The sequence below is a fragment of the Salmo trutta genome, chromosome 21, assembly GCF_901001165.1.
Source record: "Salmo trutta chromosome 21, fSalTru1.1, whole genome shotgun sequence".
NCBI classification, from domain to species: Eukaryota; Metazoa; Chordata; class Actinopteri; order Salmoniformes; family Salmonidae; genus Salmo; species Salmo trutta.
The window spans coordinates 26,074,312-26,089,045 of NC_042977.1; the positions used below are offsets into that span (position 1 = coordinate 26,074,312).

The window sequence follows — 14,734 nt, forward strand, 5'->3', positions numbered from 1 at the left end:
AAACAACAGAGTTACACATGGAATAAACAAACATACAGTCAATAACACAATAGAAAAAAAGTATATATACAGTGTGTGCAAATGAGGTAAGATAAGGGAGGTAAGACAATAAATAGGCCATGGTGTCAATAATTACAATTTAGCAATTAAACACTAGAGTGATAGATGTGCAGAAGATGAATGTGCAAGGAGAGATACTGGGGTGCAAAGGAGCAAAATAAATAACAGTATGGGGATGAGGTAGTTGGATGGGCTATTTACAGATGGGCTATGTACAGGTGCAGTGATCTGTGAGCTGCTCTGACAGCTGGTGCTTAAAGATAGTGAGGGAGATATGAGTCTCCAGCTTCAGTGATTTTTGCAATTCGTTACAGTCATTGGCAGCAGAGAACTGGAAGGAAAGGCGGCCAAAGGAGCAATTGGCTTTGGGGGTGATCGGTGAAATATACCTGCTGGAGTGCGTGCTACGGGTGGATGCTGCTATGGTGACCAGTGAGCTAAGATAAGGCGGGGCTTTACCTAGCAAATACTTATAGATGACCTGGAGCCAGTGGGTTTGGCAATGAATATGAAGCGAGGGCCAGCCAACGAGAGCATACAGGTCGCAGTGGTGGGTAATATATGGGGCTTTGGTGACAAAATGGATGGCACTGTGATAGACTGCATCCAATTTGCTGAGTAGAGTGTTGGAGGCTATTTTGTAAATGACATCGCCGAAGTCAAGGATCGGTAGGATAGTCAGTTTTACGAGGGTATGTTTGGCAGCATGAGTGAAGGATGCTTTGTTGCGAAATAGGAAGCCGATTCTAGATTTAATTTTGGATTGGAGATGCTTAATGTGAGTATGGAAGGAGAGTTTACAGTCTAACCAGACACCTAGGTATTTGTAGATGTCCACATATTCTAAGTCAGAACCGTCCAGAGTAGTGATGCTGGATGGGCGGGCAGGTGCTGGTAGCGATCGGTTGAAGAGCATGTATTTAGTTTTACTAGCGTTTAAGAGCAGTTGGAGGCCACGGAAGGAGAGTTGTATGGCGTTGAAGCTCGTCTGGAGGTTGTTAATACAGTGTCCAAAGATGGGCCAGAAGTATACAGGTTGGTATTGTCTGCGTAGAGGTGGATCAGAGAATCACCAGCAGCAAGAGCGACGTCGTTGATGTATACAGAGAAAAGAGTCGGCCCGAGAATTGAACCCTGTGGCACCCCCATAGAGACTGCCAGAGGTCCGGACAACAGGCCCTCCGATTTGACACACTGAACTCTGAGAAGTAGTTGGTGAACCAGGCAAGGCAGTCATTTGAGAAACCAAGGCTGTTGAGTCTGCCAATAAGAATGTGGTGATTGACAGAGTCGAAAGCCTTGGCCGGGTCTATGAATACAGCTGCACAGTATTGTCTCTTATTGATGGTGGTTATGATATCGTTTAGGACCTTGAGCGTGGCAGAGGTGCACCCATGACCAGCTCGGAAACCAGATTGCATATCGGAGGTGGTGTGGTGGGATTCGAAATGGTCGATGATTTGTTTGTTAACTTGGCTTTTGAAGGCCTTATAAAGACAGGGTAGGATAGATATAGGTCTGTAGCAGTTTGGGTCTAGAGTGTCTCCCCCTTTTGAAGAGGGGGATGACCGCGGCAGCTTTCCAATATTTGGGGATCTCAGACGATACGAAAGAGTTTGAACAGGCTGGTAATACAATTTCGGCGGATAATTTTAGAAAGAGAGGGTCCAGATTGTCTAGCCCTGCTGATTTGTAGGGGTCCAGATTTTGCAGCTCTTTCAGAACATCAGATATCTGGATTTGGGTGAAGGAGAAATGGGGGAGGCTTGGGCACGTTGCTGTGGGGGATGCAGGGCTGTTGACCAGGATAGGGGTGGCCAGTTGGAAAGCATGGCCAGCCGTAGAAAAATGCTTATTGAAATTCTCAATTATCGTGGATTTATCGGTGGTGACAGTGTTTCCTAGCCTCAGTGTAGTGGGCAGCTGGGAGGAGGTGCTCTTATTCTCCATGGACTTTACAGTGTCCCAGATGGAGAGGTCCTTCTAGAGGGGACCTTTACAAGATTTAGCTAACCAGATCGCTGAGTCCCGCTTTAGTGACGCTGGCTTAAACATTTAGTAGCTACAATGTACTACATTTCACTTGTTGCATTATTGGGCCAGCTTCAAACCGGTATCACAGTTATAAGCACTATCACATTGTGAACCTGTAGTGTCACTGTACCTGTGTAATATGTGGTTTTACTCCCACTTACTAAACAATGGGACAGTATTTTTGTTCCATAGCCAAGTTAAAATCCCAGTGTAGGAGTCTGTAAAGTCTTTAACTTGTAGGTGCCTTCAACTCCAGCACAGGTAGCTTCTCTAGCTAGTCAAATCTTCTAATGCATTATTAACACTATCTGAAACTCATAGGGTCAACCTGAAGTGCATGACAGTTAACACCCATAATGATCATGCTCGTTGTCAACTCCAAATCTTGTGTTCTTTTAGGTAGGAAATACTGATATTTTCTGAAAGATGAAGTAAATCTATTGGGAAAGAATTAACTGGATGTAACCAGTATGTTTTTCTCGCCAGTAGCCACAGCTCAAGTTATTGGAGGCCTTTAAGGGTACCTTTTGAATAACTAAACAAATGATTTGCTCTGAGCTCAAATTTGCTCTGAAGTTTTAGTATATTTTAGTTTTGGTCTCTCCTTTCATTCCCATAATGGTAATGCCTTACCGATATATACTATGTTGATAGAGAATAAACATCAGCCAAAATTGGCATATTGTTATTCCATGTTCATTGTTGTTATGGGAATTTGTATATCGTTATTGGATATATTTATGAGTCTAGAAATACATGTTCAAACAAAGCATATGTTGACATAGAAATGGAATAGGTCTGTTGTAATGAGATGCAGAGTTAAAACTGAAACAAAGCGTGTGTACTACTACTACTAGCTATACTGTATTTATGTACATTTCATGAATTCAACTTATTTCCTGTGCATCAAATAATGTAATGATAATTATGTGAGTCAAAGTGAAGAGGAGAGAGCACTCTGATCCAGAGCTGCCTGAGGTGGTTATTCACCAGAGTGTGTCAGCGTAGCCCAGTCAGTGCCAAGCTTAAAATGGAAATGCAGTGAGTGACTCAGTGTGCGTGTTTGTGTGTCAGGTTGCAGATGTCCCCAGAAGTAACCCTTACAGAGGCAGCATGCATCAGGGACACATTCACATCAAATGATGTGTGTTTGCCAAAACACACAGAACAAGTCCATTAAATCTGCTTTTTTTGCAAGTATGACAGTTAACTACAAATTAACTTAAAGACGTGTTGACAGTTGTTATTTTCAAAAGTGAGCAAGGTGCCCTTAAGCAGACTGGTCCTACTTTAGCATATTTCTGTGTGCAAGCATGCATGTTTGACAGTAATTTAGTGGAAGTAGATGTAACTTAAGGTTGAATACACCACATCCCTGACTATAGAACTTTTGTGATTGTGTGTGTGACTGTTTCTCCATCTTCCATCTCTCCTGCTTCTACAGGCCAGGAGCCCCCAGCACTCTGCCAGCCTCCCGCTCGGTGTAGGGGAGCAGCTCGAGCACCTCTCGTTGGCCTCTCTGGAGACCATGTCAGAGGGAGACGGTCTAGCCGCCTTCACCCGTGGCTGCCAGGCACGGGCCAGCCTGCCGGTGGTCCGTTCTGCCAAGCAGACCAGGGACAGATCATTAGGTAGGTACTATGGAGCTCTCAGGGCTCCGAGCTTTTTCTTTCGCATGCTCTATGTCACACACGTCCTTGTACTCTGACACGTTATCTCTCTCTCCCAATCTTTTACGCTCTCACTCCTTGAGGTCTCACACGGTTTCTCTCTATCTCCCCATCTCTGTCTCTTTCTCTCACACTCTCTCTGTCTCTCTTTCTGTCTCTCTCTCTCAGTTTGATGTTACATAGTGTTTCCTCACCCTCCCTCTTCAGGTGTGCTGTACCTGCAGTACGCAGAGGAAACCAAGCAGATCCGGATGCCCAATGAGATTACCAGCATAGACACAATCAGGGCGCTGTTTGTTAGTGCTTTCCCCCAGCAGCTCACCATAAAGATGCTGGAGTCTCCCAGTGTAGCTGTGTACATCAAAGATGAAACCAGGAACATGTACCACGAGCTAACTGATGTCAGGTGTGTTCATCTATCTACTGTACATTAGTGACTCTACCTTCTGTTGTGACCTATTTCTTCAGATGACGTTTCCCCTCCAATGAGCATGTTATGTTGCAAGGCCCATACTGTTTTTGAATGGGCTTCAAGCTTATTTCATAAAAATTCATGAAAACGTACAGTACCAGTCAAAAGTTTGGACACACCTACTCATTCAAGGGGTTTTCTTTATTTTTACTATTTTCTACATTGTAGAATAATAGTGAAGACACCAAAACTATGAAATAACACATGAAATCATGTAGTAACCAAAAGTGTTGAACAAATAACCTCAACCTGACACTTTTCATAAAGTTTTTTTGATTGCGATTTCTTTTTTTCTTTTTTTTTCATAATCGAAAACATTCATGAAAAGCATCAGGTAGAAATAAATGAATCCACGAATATGAATATAATTTTACATATCTTAAATGACCACTTTTTCAGGAATTGTATGATATAAGCTTGAAGCCCATTCAAAAACTGTTTAGGACTTGCAACAGGAAGTAGGTGTGACTTTCATAGGGTATAGTTAAACACTTGAAAGACACAAATTGGCACACTTTTACTTAACAAAGGAGGTTGGTACAGTATGATACTACCTAATGCTACGGTATGTTGTGTGGTTGGGTAAAAAACGGATTGTCAAGCTTTGTGTGCTGTATAGTAGTACAAGTATCTATAACACTGCTGTTAAAACATCCATCTTTTGGTATAGATCTTCAAATTACAGGGGAAGCCTTGCAAATAATTAAGTCTACTTCGGCATTTCAGCATTCTAAGTGTAACATGAATACTCCTCCACATCCTGCTTTTTCAGTTTAGGCAGGGAGGCATTAAATGGGGTATTGTTGAGGCAACAAGAGAGGAGGCCCATGTCTGCTGATGACAGGGTGTCTGTCTTTACCACACCCTAATCTGCACAGACACTCCTCTACAGTAGTGGTTCCATGTATTTGATATATTTCAGAGCTAGCACACCTGATTCAACTTGTTAACTAACCATCAAGCCCTTGACTAGGTAAATCAGGTGAGCTAGTTCAGGGCTACAACAAAATTGTGAAATGTTTGGGGGTCCCCCGAGGTTTGAGAACCACTGCTCTACAGTAGACTGAGGAATATAGTGCCGTGAGCGCTAGCAATTATACAGCAGAGAGTAGTTCGCTGTTAGATGTCAACAACCTAGCCTAGTGGTTAGAGCGTTGGGCCAGTAACTGAAAGGTTGCTAGAACGAATCCCTGAGCTGACAAGGTAAAAATCTGTCGTTCTGCACCTGAACAAGGCAGTTAACCCACTGTTCCTAGGCCCTCATTGTAAATAAGAATTTGTTCTTAACTGACTTGCCTAGTTAAATAAAGGTTCAATTAAAAAAATGTAAAAATAAAACCTGTGTTTTACAAAATGGTGTGCGTTTACAAAATGGAATAGGGGTCCACACAAGCAGTGTAAATTTGGACGGTTTTCTTTTTTCCAGAAATATTACATCTCGATGCTGTCTGAAGGTGTACCACAAAGACCCTGCACATGCCTTCAATCGCAGCAACGCAAGGCCTAACAATGCTGAGGGCAGGGTGAGTGAAGCCCAAATGATAACACAGCCAAGCACACAAGCTCCCCTAAGTCCCCTAAATCCATCTGTCTAGTGCACTACCTTTGACATCAAGGAAGCTTCCGGTCCTAAATCCCTAACCAGGGGCCCTTAGCTCATCATTCTGAGACACACACAGGGATAAAAGCAGCCTTGTGTATTCTTGATTGTAATAGAAGTAGGATCAGAAGCAGGGTTATTCTTCTCTATGTTTGGGTATACCCTGCCAAGCAGTTATCAAATATTTTTTTGTCACATGCACCGAATACAACAGGTAGACCTTACAGTAGACCTTACAGTGAAATGGTTACTTACAAGCCCCTAACCAACAATGCAGTTAAAAAAAATGTGAATAAGAATTAGAAATAAAAGGAACAAGTAATTAAAGAGCAGCAGTAAAATAATAGTGAGAATATATACAGGTGGTACCGGAACAGAGTCAATGTGCAGGGTTAGTCGAGGTAATATGTAGGTAGAGTTATTAAAGTGACTATGCATAGATAATAACAGAGTAGCAGCGGCATAAAAGAGGGGGGGGGCAATGCAAATAGTCTGGGTAGCCATTTGATTAGATGTTCAGGAGTCTTATGGCTTGGGGGTAGAAGCGGTTTAGAAGCCTCTTTGGACCTAGACTTAGCTCTCCGGTACCAATTGCTGTGCGGTATTAGAGAGAACAGTCTGACTAGGGTGGCTGGATTCTTTGACAATTTTTAGGGCCTTTCCCTGACACCGGCTGGGTTAGAGGTCCAGGATGGCAGGTAGCTTGGCCCCAGTGATGTACTGGGCCGTACACACACTACTCTCTGTAGTGCCTTGCGGTCGGAGGCCGAGCAGTTTCCATACCAGGCAGTGATGCAACCAGTCAGGATGCTCTCGATTGTGCAGCTGTACAACCTTTTGAGGATCTGAGGACCCATGCCAAATCTTTTCAGTCTCCTGAGGGGGAACAGGTTTTGTTGTGCCCTCTTCACGACTATCTTGGTGTGCTTGGACCATGTGAGTTTGTTGGTGATGTGGACACCAAGGAACTTGAAGCTCTCAACCTGCTCCACTACAACCCTGTCGATGAGAATGGGGGTGTGCTCAGTCCTCCTTTTCCTGTAGTCCACAACCATCTCCTTTGTTTTGAACTCGTTGAGGGAGAGGTTGTTGTCCTGGCACCACACGGCCATGTCTCTGACCACCTCCCTATAGGCTGCCTCGTCGTTGTCGGTGATCAGGCCTACCACTGTTGTGTAATCTGCAAAGTTAATGATGGTGTTGGAGTCGTGCCTGGCCATGCAGTCATGAATGAACAGGGAGTACAGGAGGGGACTGAGCACACACCCCTGAGGGGCCCCTGTGTTGAGGATCAGCGTCGTGGATGTGTTGTTACCTACCCTTACCACCTGGGGGCAGTCTGTCAGGAAGTCCAGGATCCAGTTGCAGAGGGAGGCGTTTAGTCCCGGGGTCCTTAGTTTAGTGATGAGCTTTGAGGGCGCTGTGGTGTTGAACGCTGAGCTGTAGTCGATGAAAAGCATTCTCACATAGATGTTCCTTTTGTCCAGGTGGGAAAGAGCAGTGTGGAGTGCAATAGAGATTGCATCATCTGTGGATCTGTTAGGGTGGTATGCAAATTGGAGTGGGTCTAGGGTTTCTGGGATAATGGCGCTGATGTGAGCCATGACCAGCCTTTCAAAGCACTTCATGGCTACAGACGTGAGTGCTACGGGTTGGTAGTCATTTAGGCCGGTTACCTTAGTGTTCTTGGGCACAGGGACTATGGTGGTCTGCTTGAAACATGTTGGTATTACAGACTCGGACAGGGAGAGGTTGAAAATGCAGTTGGTCAGCGCATGCTCGCAGTACATGTCCTGGTAATCCGTCTGGCCCTGCGGCCTTGTGAATGTTGACCTGTTTAAAGGTCTTACTCACAACGGCTGTAGAGAGCGTGATCACACAGTCGTCCGGAACAGCTGGTGCTCTCATGCATGTTTCAGTGTTATTTGCCTTGAAATGAGCATAGAGGTAGTTTAGCTCGTCTGGTAAGCTTGTGTCACTGGGCAGCTCTCGGCTGTGCTTCCCTTTGTAGTCTGTAATGGTTTGCAAGCCCTGCCATATCCGACGAGCGTCGGAGCCGGTGTAGTGCGATTTCATCTTAGTCCTGTATTGAAGCTTTGCCTGTTTGATGGTTCCTCTCTCTGTAATTCCAACCAAATTTTCGGGCAACCCAAGAGGAAACACCGGCGTTACAGAGGCAAGAGAGGGTGGATCGGTCACCTCTTCCCTCCATTCTACTAGCTAATGTACAGTCACTTGATAATAAGATGGATGACCTCCAATCGTGGATTTACTACCAACGGGACTCTCAATATTCTTTGCTTTTCAGAAACATGGCTCTCGGACAGGATAACCGCCATGGCTATCCAACTCGATGGCTTCTCCATTCACCGAGTGGACAGGACAGTGGCGTCAGGGAAATCGAGGGGGGGAGGGGTTTGCCTCATGACTTTGTACTCTTGCTTCCTGTTTACAAGCAGAAGCTGAAACAGTACCCATGATTCTCTCTGTTGAGGAATGGTCACCAGAATCAGAGTTCATGCTATAGGACTGCTTTGCTAGTATTGATTGGAATATGTTTCGAGACTCCACCCATAACATTGATGAGCTATCCACCTCTGTCACCTGTTTCATTGGAAAATGCATCAGCGACGTTGTACCCATTGTGAGGGTTCGCTGTTTCCCCAATCAAAAGCCCTGGATTAACACCAAGGTTGCCACTAAACTAAAGAGCAGGGCTACCGCACACAGAGCTATCGTAGACAAACCTGATGCTACAGCCAAAGACAGGAATAAGTACAAGAAGGCCTGCTATGACCTCCGCAGAGTCATAAAATGAGCTAAAGGACAATATAGGAATGGGGCTACAGTCCGTTATGGATTACAAGGGAAGACCCAACCATTATCTGCCCAACGATGCCTCTCTACTAGACGAACTCAATGTATTTTATGCACGCTTTGACAACAACAACATTGAGCCTCATGCCACAATGACTACCGCCCTGTAGCACTCACTTCTGTAATCATGAAGTGCTTTGTGAGGCTGGTTATGGCACACATTAACTCCACCATCCCAGCCACCCTAGACCCACTCCAATTTGCACACCACCCCAACAGATCCATAGACAATGCAATCTCAATTGCTCTCCACACTGCCCTCACCCACATAGATAAAAGGAATTCCTATGTGAGAATGCTGTTCATTGACTACAGCTCAGCGTTCAACACAATTGTCCCCTCCAAGCTCATCACCAAGCTTTGGACTCTGGGTCTGAACACCTCCCTCTGCAACTGGATCCTGGACTTCCTGACGGGCCGACCCCAGGTGGTTAGGGTAGGCAACATCACTTCCACCACGCTGACCCTTAACACAGGGGCCCCACAGAGGTGTGTCCTTAGTCCCCTCCTGTACACCCTGTTTACCCATGACTGTATGGCCACGCACTCCAACACCATTATGGTCGCTGACGACACGACGGGGGTAGGCCTGATCACCGGCGATGATGAGTCAGCCTACAGGGAGGAGGTCAGTGACCTGGCAGTGTGGTGCCGGAGCAACAACCTCTCCCTCAACGTCAGCAAGACCAAGGAGCTGATTGTGGACTACAGGAAACGGGGGAAAGCACACCCCCGTCCACATCGACCGGGCGGCAGTGGAGCAGGTAGACCGCTTCAAGTTCCTCAGTTTCCAAATCACTGAAGACTTAAAATGTTCCAAACACACATGCACAGTTGTGAAGAAGGCGCAACAGTGCCTCTTCCCCCTCAGGAGGTTTAAAAAGTTTGGCATTGGCCCTCAAATCCTGAAAAGGTTCTACAGCTATACCACTGAGAGCATATTGACTGGCTGCGTCACTGCTTGGTATGGCAAACGCACCGCTCTAGATCACATGGCGCTACAGAGGGTGGTGTGGATAGCCCAGTAGATCACTGGGGCCGAGCTCTCTGCCATCCAGGACCTCTATATCAGGCGGTGTGAAAAGAAGGCCTGGAAAATCGTCAGACACTAACCACCCAAGCCATAGACTATTTTTTCTGCTGCCACACGTCAAGAGGTACGTGTGCATCAAGTCTGACACCAACAGGCTCTTGAACAGCTTCTATCCCCAAGCAATACGACTGATAAATAGCAAACAAAACAGCTACACGGAGTTTACCTTGTATCTTTATTTACCTTTATTTCAATATTTGCACTGTCGCTATGCACACTCACAGGGCCCTGCACACTCACACACACTGTCACTCCAACACACACACACAGACACTCACTCCATCATTTGGTCACTGACACATAATATTCACGTACATTCACACTGACTCTGCACATCCACTCACATGCGAGCTGCTGCTACTCTGTTTATCTTGTATCCTGTTGCCTAGTCCCCTTACCCCTATACATATCTACCTCCCTCACTCCAGTATCCCTGCACATGTAAATATGGTATTGGATCTGACTTTGTAAATATTTAATGTATATAGTGTGCTTGCTTGCTTACTTTGTGTATTTGACAAATCCTATTCTTATTTATGTTGTTTTCTAGTAATACATTGTTATTGATAATTGCATTGTTGCATTTTGAGTTTGCAAGAAAGGCATTTCACTGTACTTGTGCATGTGACATTGAAACTTGAAGAATATCATACAAAATTATTGCCTGATGATCTTCTGAACTTTCCAATACCTTTCTTATGCATTCAAACCATACTTCCTTCAGATTGAAATATAGTCAAAGTAATGTCAGACTGATTTGTAATAGACTTTCATAGGTAATCAACAGCCAACTAGCTAACTTTTCTTTTACGTGGTGGGGTCGCAAATTTTATTTTATATCAAAATAGGGTCGCGGGCCAAAAAAGTCAGTTTTCAAGAACTCTTCGTTCAGTCAGTATACTATGACCCTGATAGTATGAACAACTCATCGCGTAACTGTCTTTTTTCCAATAATCACATTAGCCATGTCATCCCACTAGGCAAAAACTGTGGTTTCCACGTTATTTCAACAACAACAAAATTCAATGTGATGACTTTGATTCAATGTGGAAAACTGATTGGATTTGCAAAAAGCCATCAACATAAAGGAATGTAGTCTTTTTTTTTAACCCAACGTTTAACCTAAATCCTTGATTTCACGTTGAATTCACATTAGTTGACAGCTCAACAAAATGTAAATAAAAACTGGACGTTGAAATGACTTCTGTTCCCAATGGGATAGGATCATTTTATTGGACTGAATTGAAAGCATGCTACATGCCACTAATGTACTGTACTGTATGTTGATCCTTTCAAGGCAAGCTCCCATTCTGGATTAGAAATGACAAGTATTTACTGTAGAATTTTCTGAACGTCTATTGCAGTTACAGTCTGTCTCTGAAATAGTTACACTAGGATATTATTGACCATCACGGAGTTAGTTCATGTCATATAGAAATAAAACCAGAGGCAAGTAATACTGTAGCCGCTTACAGTGCCTTCAGAAAGTATTCATAACCCTTGACTTATTCTACATTTTGTTGTTACAGCCTGAATACAAAACGGATTAAATATATATTTTTAGCCTCCATCTACATACAATACCCCATAATGACAAATTGAAAAGATTGTTTTTAGAAATGTTTGCAAATGAATAGATCATGGAATACAGAAATATCCAATTTACATAAGTATTCACACCCCTGAGTCAATACATGTTAGAATCACCTTTGGCAGCAATTACAGCTGTGAGTCTTTCTGGGTAAGTCTCTAAGAGCTTTGTACAGCAGGATTGTCAATATTTGCACATTATTATTAAATCTCTGTCAAGTTTGTTGATCATTGCAGACAGCCATTTTCAAATCTTGCCATAGATTTTCAAGCAGACTTAAGTCAAAACTGTAACTAGGCCACTCAAAAACAGTCAATGTCATCTTGGTAAGCAACTCCCGTGTATATTTGGCCTTGTGTTTTAGGTTATTGTCCTGCTGAAAGGTGAATTTGTCTCCCAGTGTCTGTTGGAAAGCAGACAGAACCAGGTTCTCCTCTAGGATTTTGCCTGTGCTTAGCTTTATTCCGTTTCTTTTTATCAAAAAAAGGCCATAGTCCTTCCCAATCACAAGCATACCCTTAACATGATGCAGCCACCACCATGCTTGTAAATATGAAGAGGGGTACTCAGTGATGTTGGATTTGCCCTGTGTTTGAAAAATGCACTGCTCGACTGAGGGACCTTACATATTACTGTATTTGTGGGGTACAGAGATGATGTAGTCATTCAAAAATCATGTTAAACACCATTATTAAACACAAAGCGAGTCCATGCAACTTATTATGTGACATGTTAAGCACATTTTTACTCCTGAACTTATTTAGGCTTGCCAAAACAAATGGGTTTAATACTTATTGACTCAAGACATTTCAGATTTTCATTTTGTATACATTTGTAATTCCACTTTGACATTATGGTCATTGTGTGTAGGCCAGTGACACACAATCTCAATTTAATCCATTTTAAATTTAAGCTGTAACACAAAAACATGTGGAAAACATCAAGGGGTGTGAATACTTTCTGAAGGCTCTACCCTACCAAGCAAAAGAGCAGTAACTGCTCATAGAGTGAAACTGAGAGAAATGACTTCAAAGTTTTTTTATTTTTATTGTCCAGCCAAATCAATTGTCGGCAGATCATTGGAGATGTGGTTGTTTTACTATGAGGTTATTTTTTATTCATATTGACCTCTGACATGACCTGTGACCCTAGACTGCAGTTACTGCCTTCTTGCTTGGTACACCCCCTGGAATACGCTTCCATGACACATTTCTTTTAAACACAAACTTGTTTTCATATATTTATTTGTATGTGGCTGTCAGTGGCATCTAATTTGATACTTGTATCAGCAAAGAACAATAAATAATGGCAAGGTAAACCGTAGACACTGCAGCCCAAAGATCAGTGAAACCAAGGTAAAAGGCAGTAACTGATGTGAGTGATGGCAGTTACATTGAAACCAAGGAAAAAGACAGTAACTTTCTGCAGTTACTGCCAACATGACCCCCCATTTTCTCCATAACACAACACAATGGAGGCAGGATATTTTGTACACATGATAAAGCATGTATTTAATGTATAAAATAATAACACATTTTTGACCAAATGTGCATCTACTGCTCTTTTGCTTAATAGGGCAGAGCTGTGTCTCAACAAACTGTTGAAAGTTATTTGATATTGTATCTTGTTGTGTTTGGATAGTGGATGTCTGCACAAGTGGAGGCTCCTCAGAGGGGGAAGGGGAGGACCATCCTCCTCGAGTGAATTTCTTATTTTTTTTATTTAGTGAAACATAAAAAAAGTTATCCTTTTTAGGTAAACTATACAAAATATATTGACATGTCACCAAATAATTGATTAAAACATACTGCATTGCAATGAAGCACTCTAGGGTAGCCCCATGGTGTAGCCGGAGGACAGCTAGCTTCCGTCCTCCTCTGAGTACATTGGTTTTCACCTGCTTCCAAAAACTTACAAAGTAATTATGACAGGTTGGAGGACGTCCTCCAATCAGAGCTTTTGCAGCATGAACTGACATGTTGTCCACCCAATCAAAGGTTTAGAGAATGCATCTAGTACTGAAAGCATAAGCTACAGCTAGCTAGCACTGCATAAAATGTGGTGTGTATTTGAAACAAAGAGAGAAAGACAGTAGTTGAACAGTTTTGACTAAATTAATTTCTTCGAAAATGAAGACGCAAGAGGGAGAGAGCTATATTTAGTCATTTTTATTCACTTTTACTTACTTAGCTAGCAAATGCAGCTAGCTAGTTTGGCCTACTCAAACACCCAGCTCAAACAGAGAGGGATGCTATGTTAGCTAGCTGGCTATGACTATCCAACACTGGAACTCTTCCAAGTCTAGGCAAGCTTTTGGTCTTACTAATTTATTTCAACCGGGGCCTGCCGGTGTAGCTGCTAAACTGCTTACCTACTTACTGTACTGCATGATTGCAGCGGGTTTGCTAACACATTAGTTCTATTTGCTATGTTGACTATGACATAACTTTAGCTAATATGTTGACAATGATGTAGGCTGTGTGTAGTGGTTATGGTATGGTTGGAAAGGTTTTTTTCGCCTGGTCACAGACAGCTGTTGTGCATTGAAGTCCACAAGTGAAGGGAAAAGGTGAAAGGAGGAGAGCGAGTAGATGCCTGAAGGAATACAACGTGGCTGCTAAGAAAGTGAACTGTGTTTACTTGTGATCAGGCATGTATTCATTCCACCGATTCTGTTGAAAAATGTTTGTTAAACGGAAGCAAACAGAGATAAACATACATGAATTTGTCCAATAGAAACTAATTTACAACTGTTGGACCAATGATTACAACCCTAGATCCACTAGATGCAGGCAAGAGTGTGCAAGGCGGTATTTGACTATCATGTAGTAGCCTAAATCTATCGATGTTACATTGAACAAGTGAATAGAATATGAATGACTGTCATCCAATATGTTGCAATAGAAATAAGGCCACTCTCATAAAAAGTAAAAAATGTCCTCCCTCATCTTAAATGGCTCCGACCGCCACTGGTCGGCACCATCTTGACATCATAGTGCAGGGGTAGGCAAACCTGGTCCTGGAGTGCTGCAGGCACTTCATGTTTTTTATTTAACCGACCTGGAAGGACAGGTGTGTTGAATTTAGGCAATCACTGAACTGATCAATTAGCTCAGTTGGTCAGGTGGGCACCTGAGTGGCCCATGGATTGGTAGTAGGGTTGCAAAATTCCAGGAACTTTCAATAAATTCCCTGGTTTTCCCTCCTGATTCTGGGAATCTTCCAACCTGGATTTCGTGAAAACAAGGCACTTCGTTGAAGTTCTAAGAATTTTGCAACCCTAATTGGGAGGCATGTAATCCTGCTGGGAAAGAGCTCAAATTCCTTTGGTGGGTGT

The 14,734-nt window shown here is 43.2% G+C and overlaps 1 protein-coding gene across 5 annotated transcripts in view; it reads left to right on the top strand.

The window, feature by feature from the left end:
• Positions 1-14,734, top strand: part of LOC115157045 (sickle tail protein homolog) — an 88,488-nt gene that overhangs the window by 28,988 nt on the left and 44,766 nt on the right. For all 5 annotated transcript variants that reach the window (XM_029704924.1, XM_029704928.1, XM_029704927.1 and 2 more), the window contains exons 3-5: positions 3,539-3,725; positions 3,972-4,170; positions 5,663-5,759. In XM_029704924.1, coding sequence (XP_029560784.1) covers positions 3,539-3,725; positions 3,972-4,170; positions 5,663-5,759 — 483 coding nt within the window. The remainder of the gene's footprint in view (positions 1-3,538; positions 3,726-3,971; positions 4,171-5,662; positions 5,760-14,734) is intronic.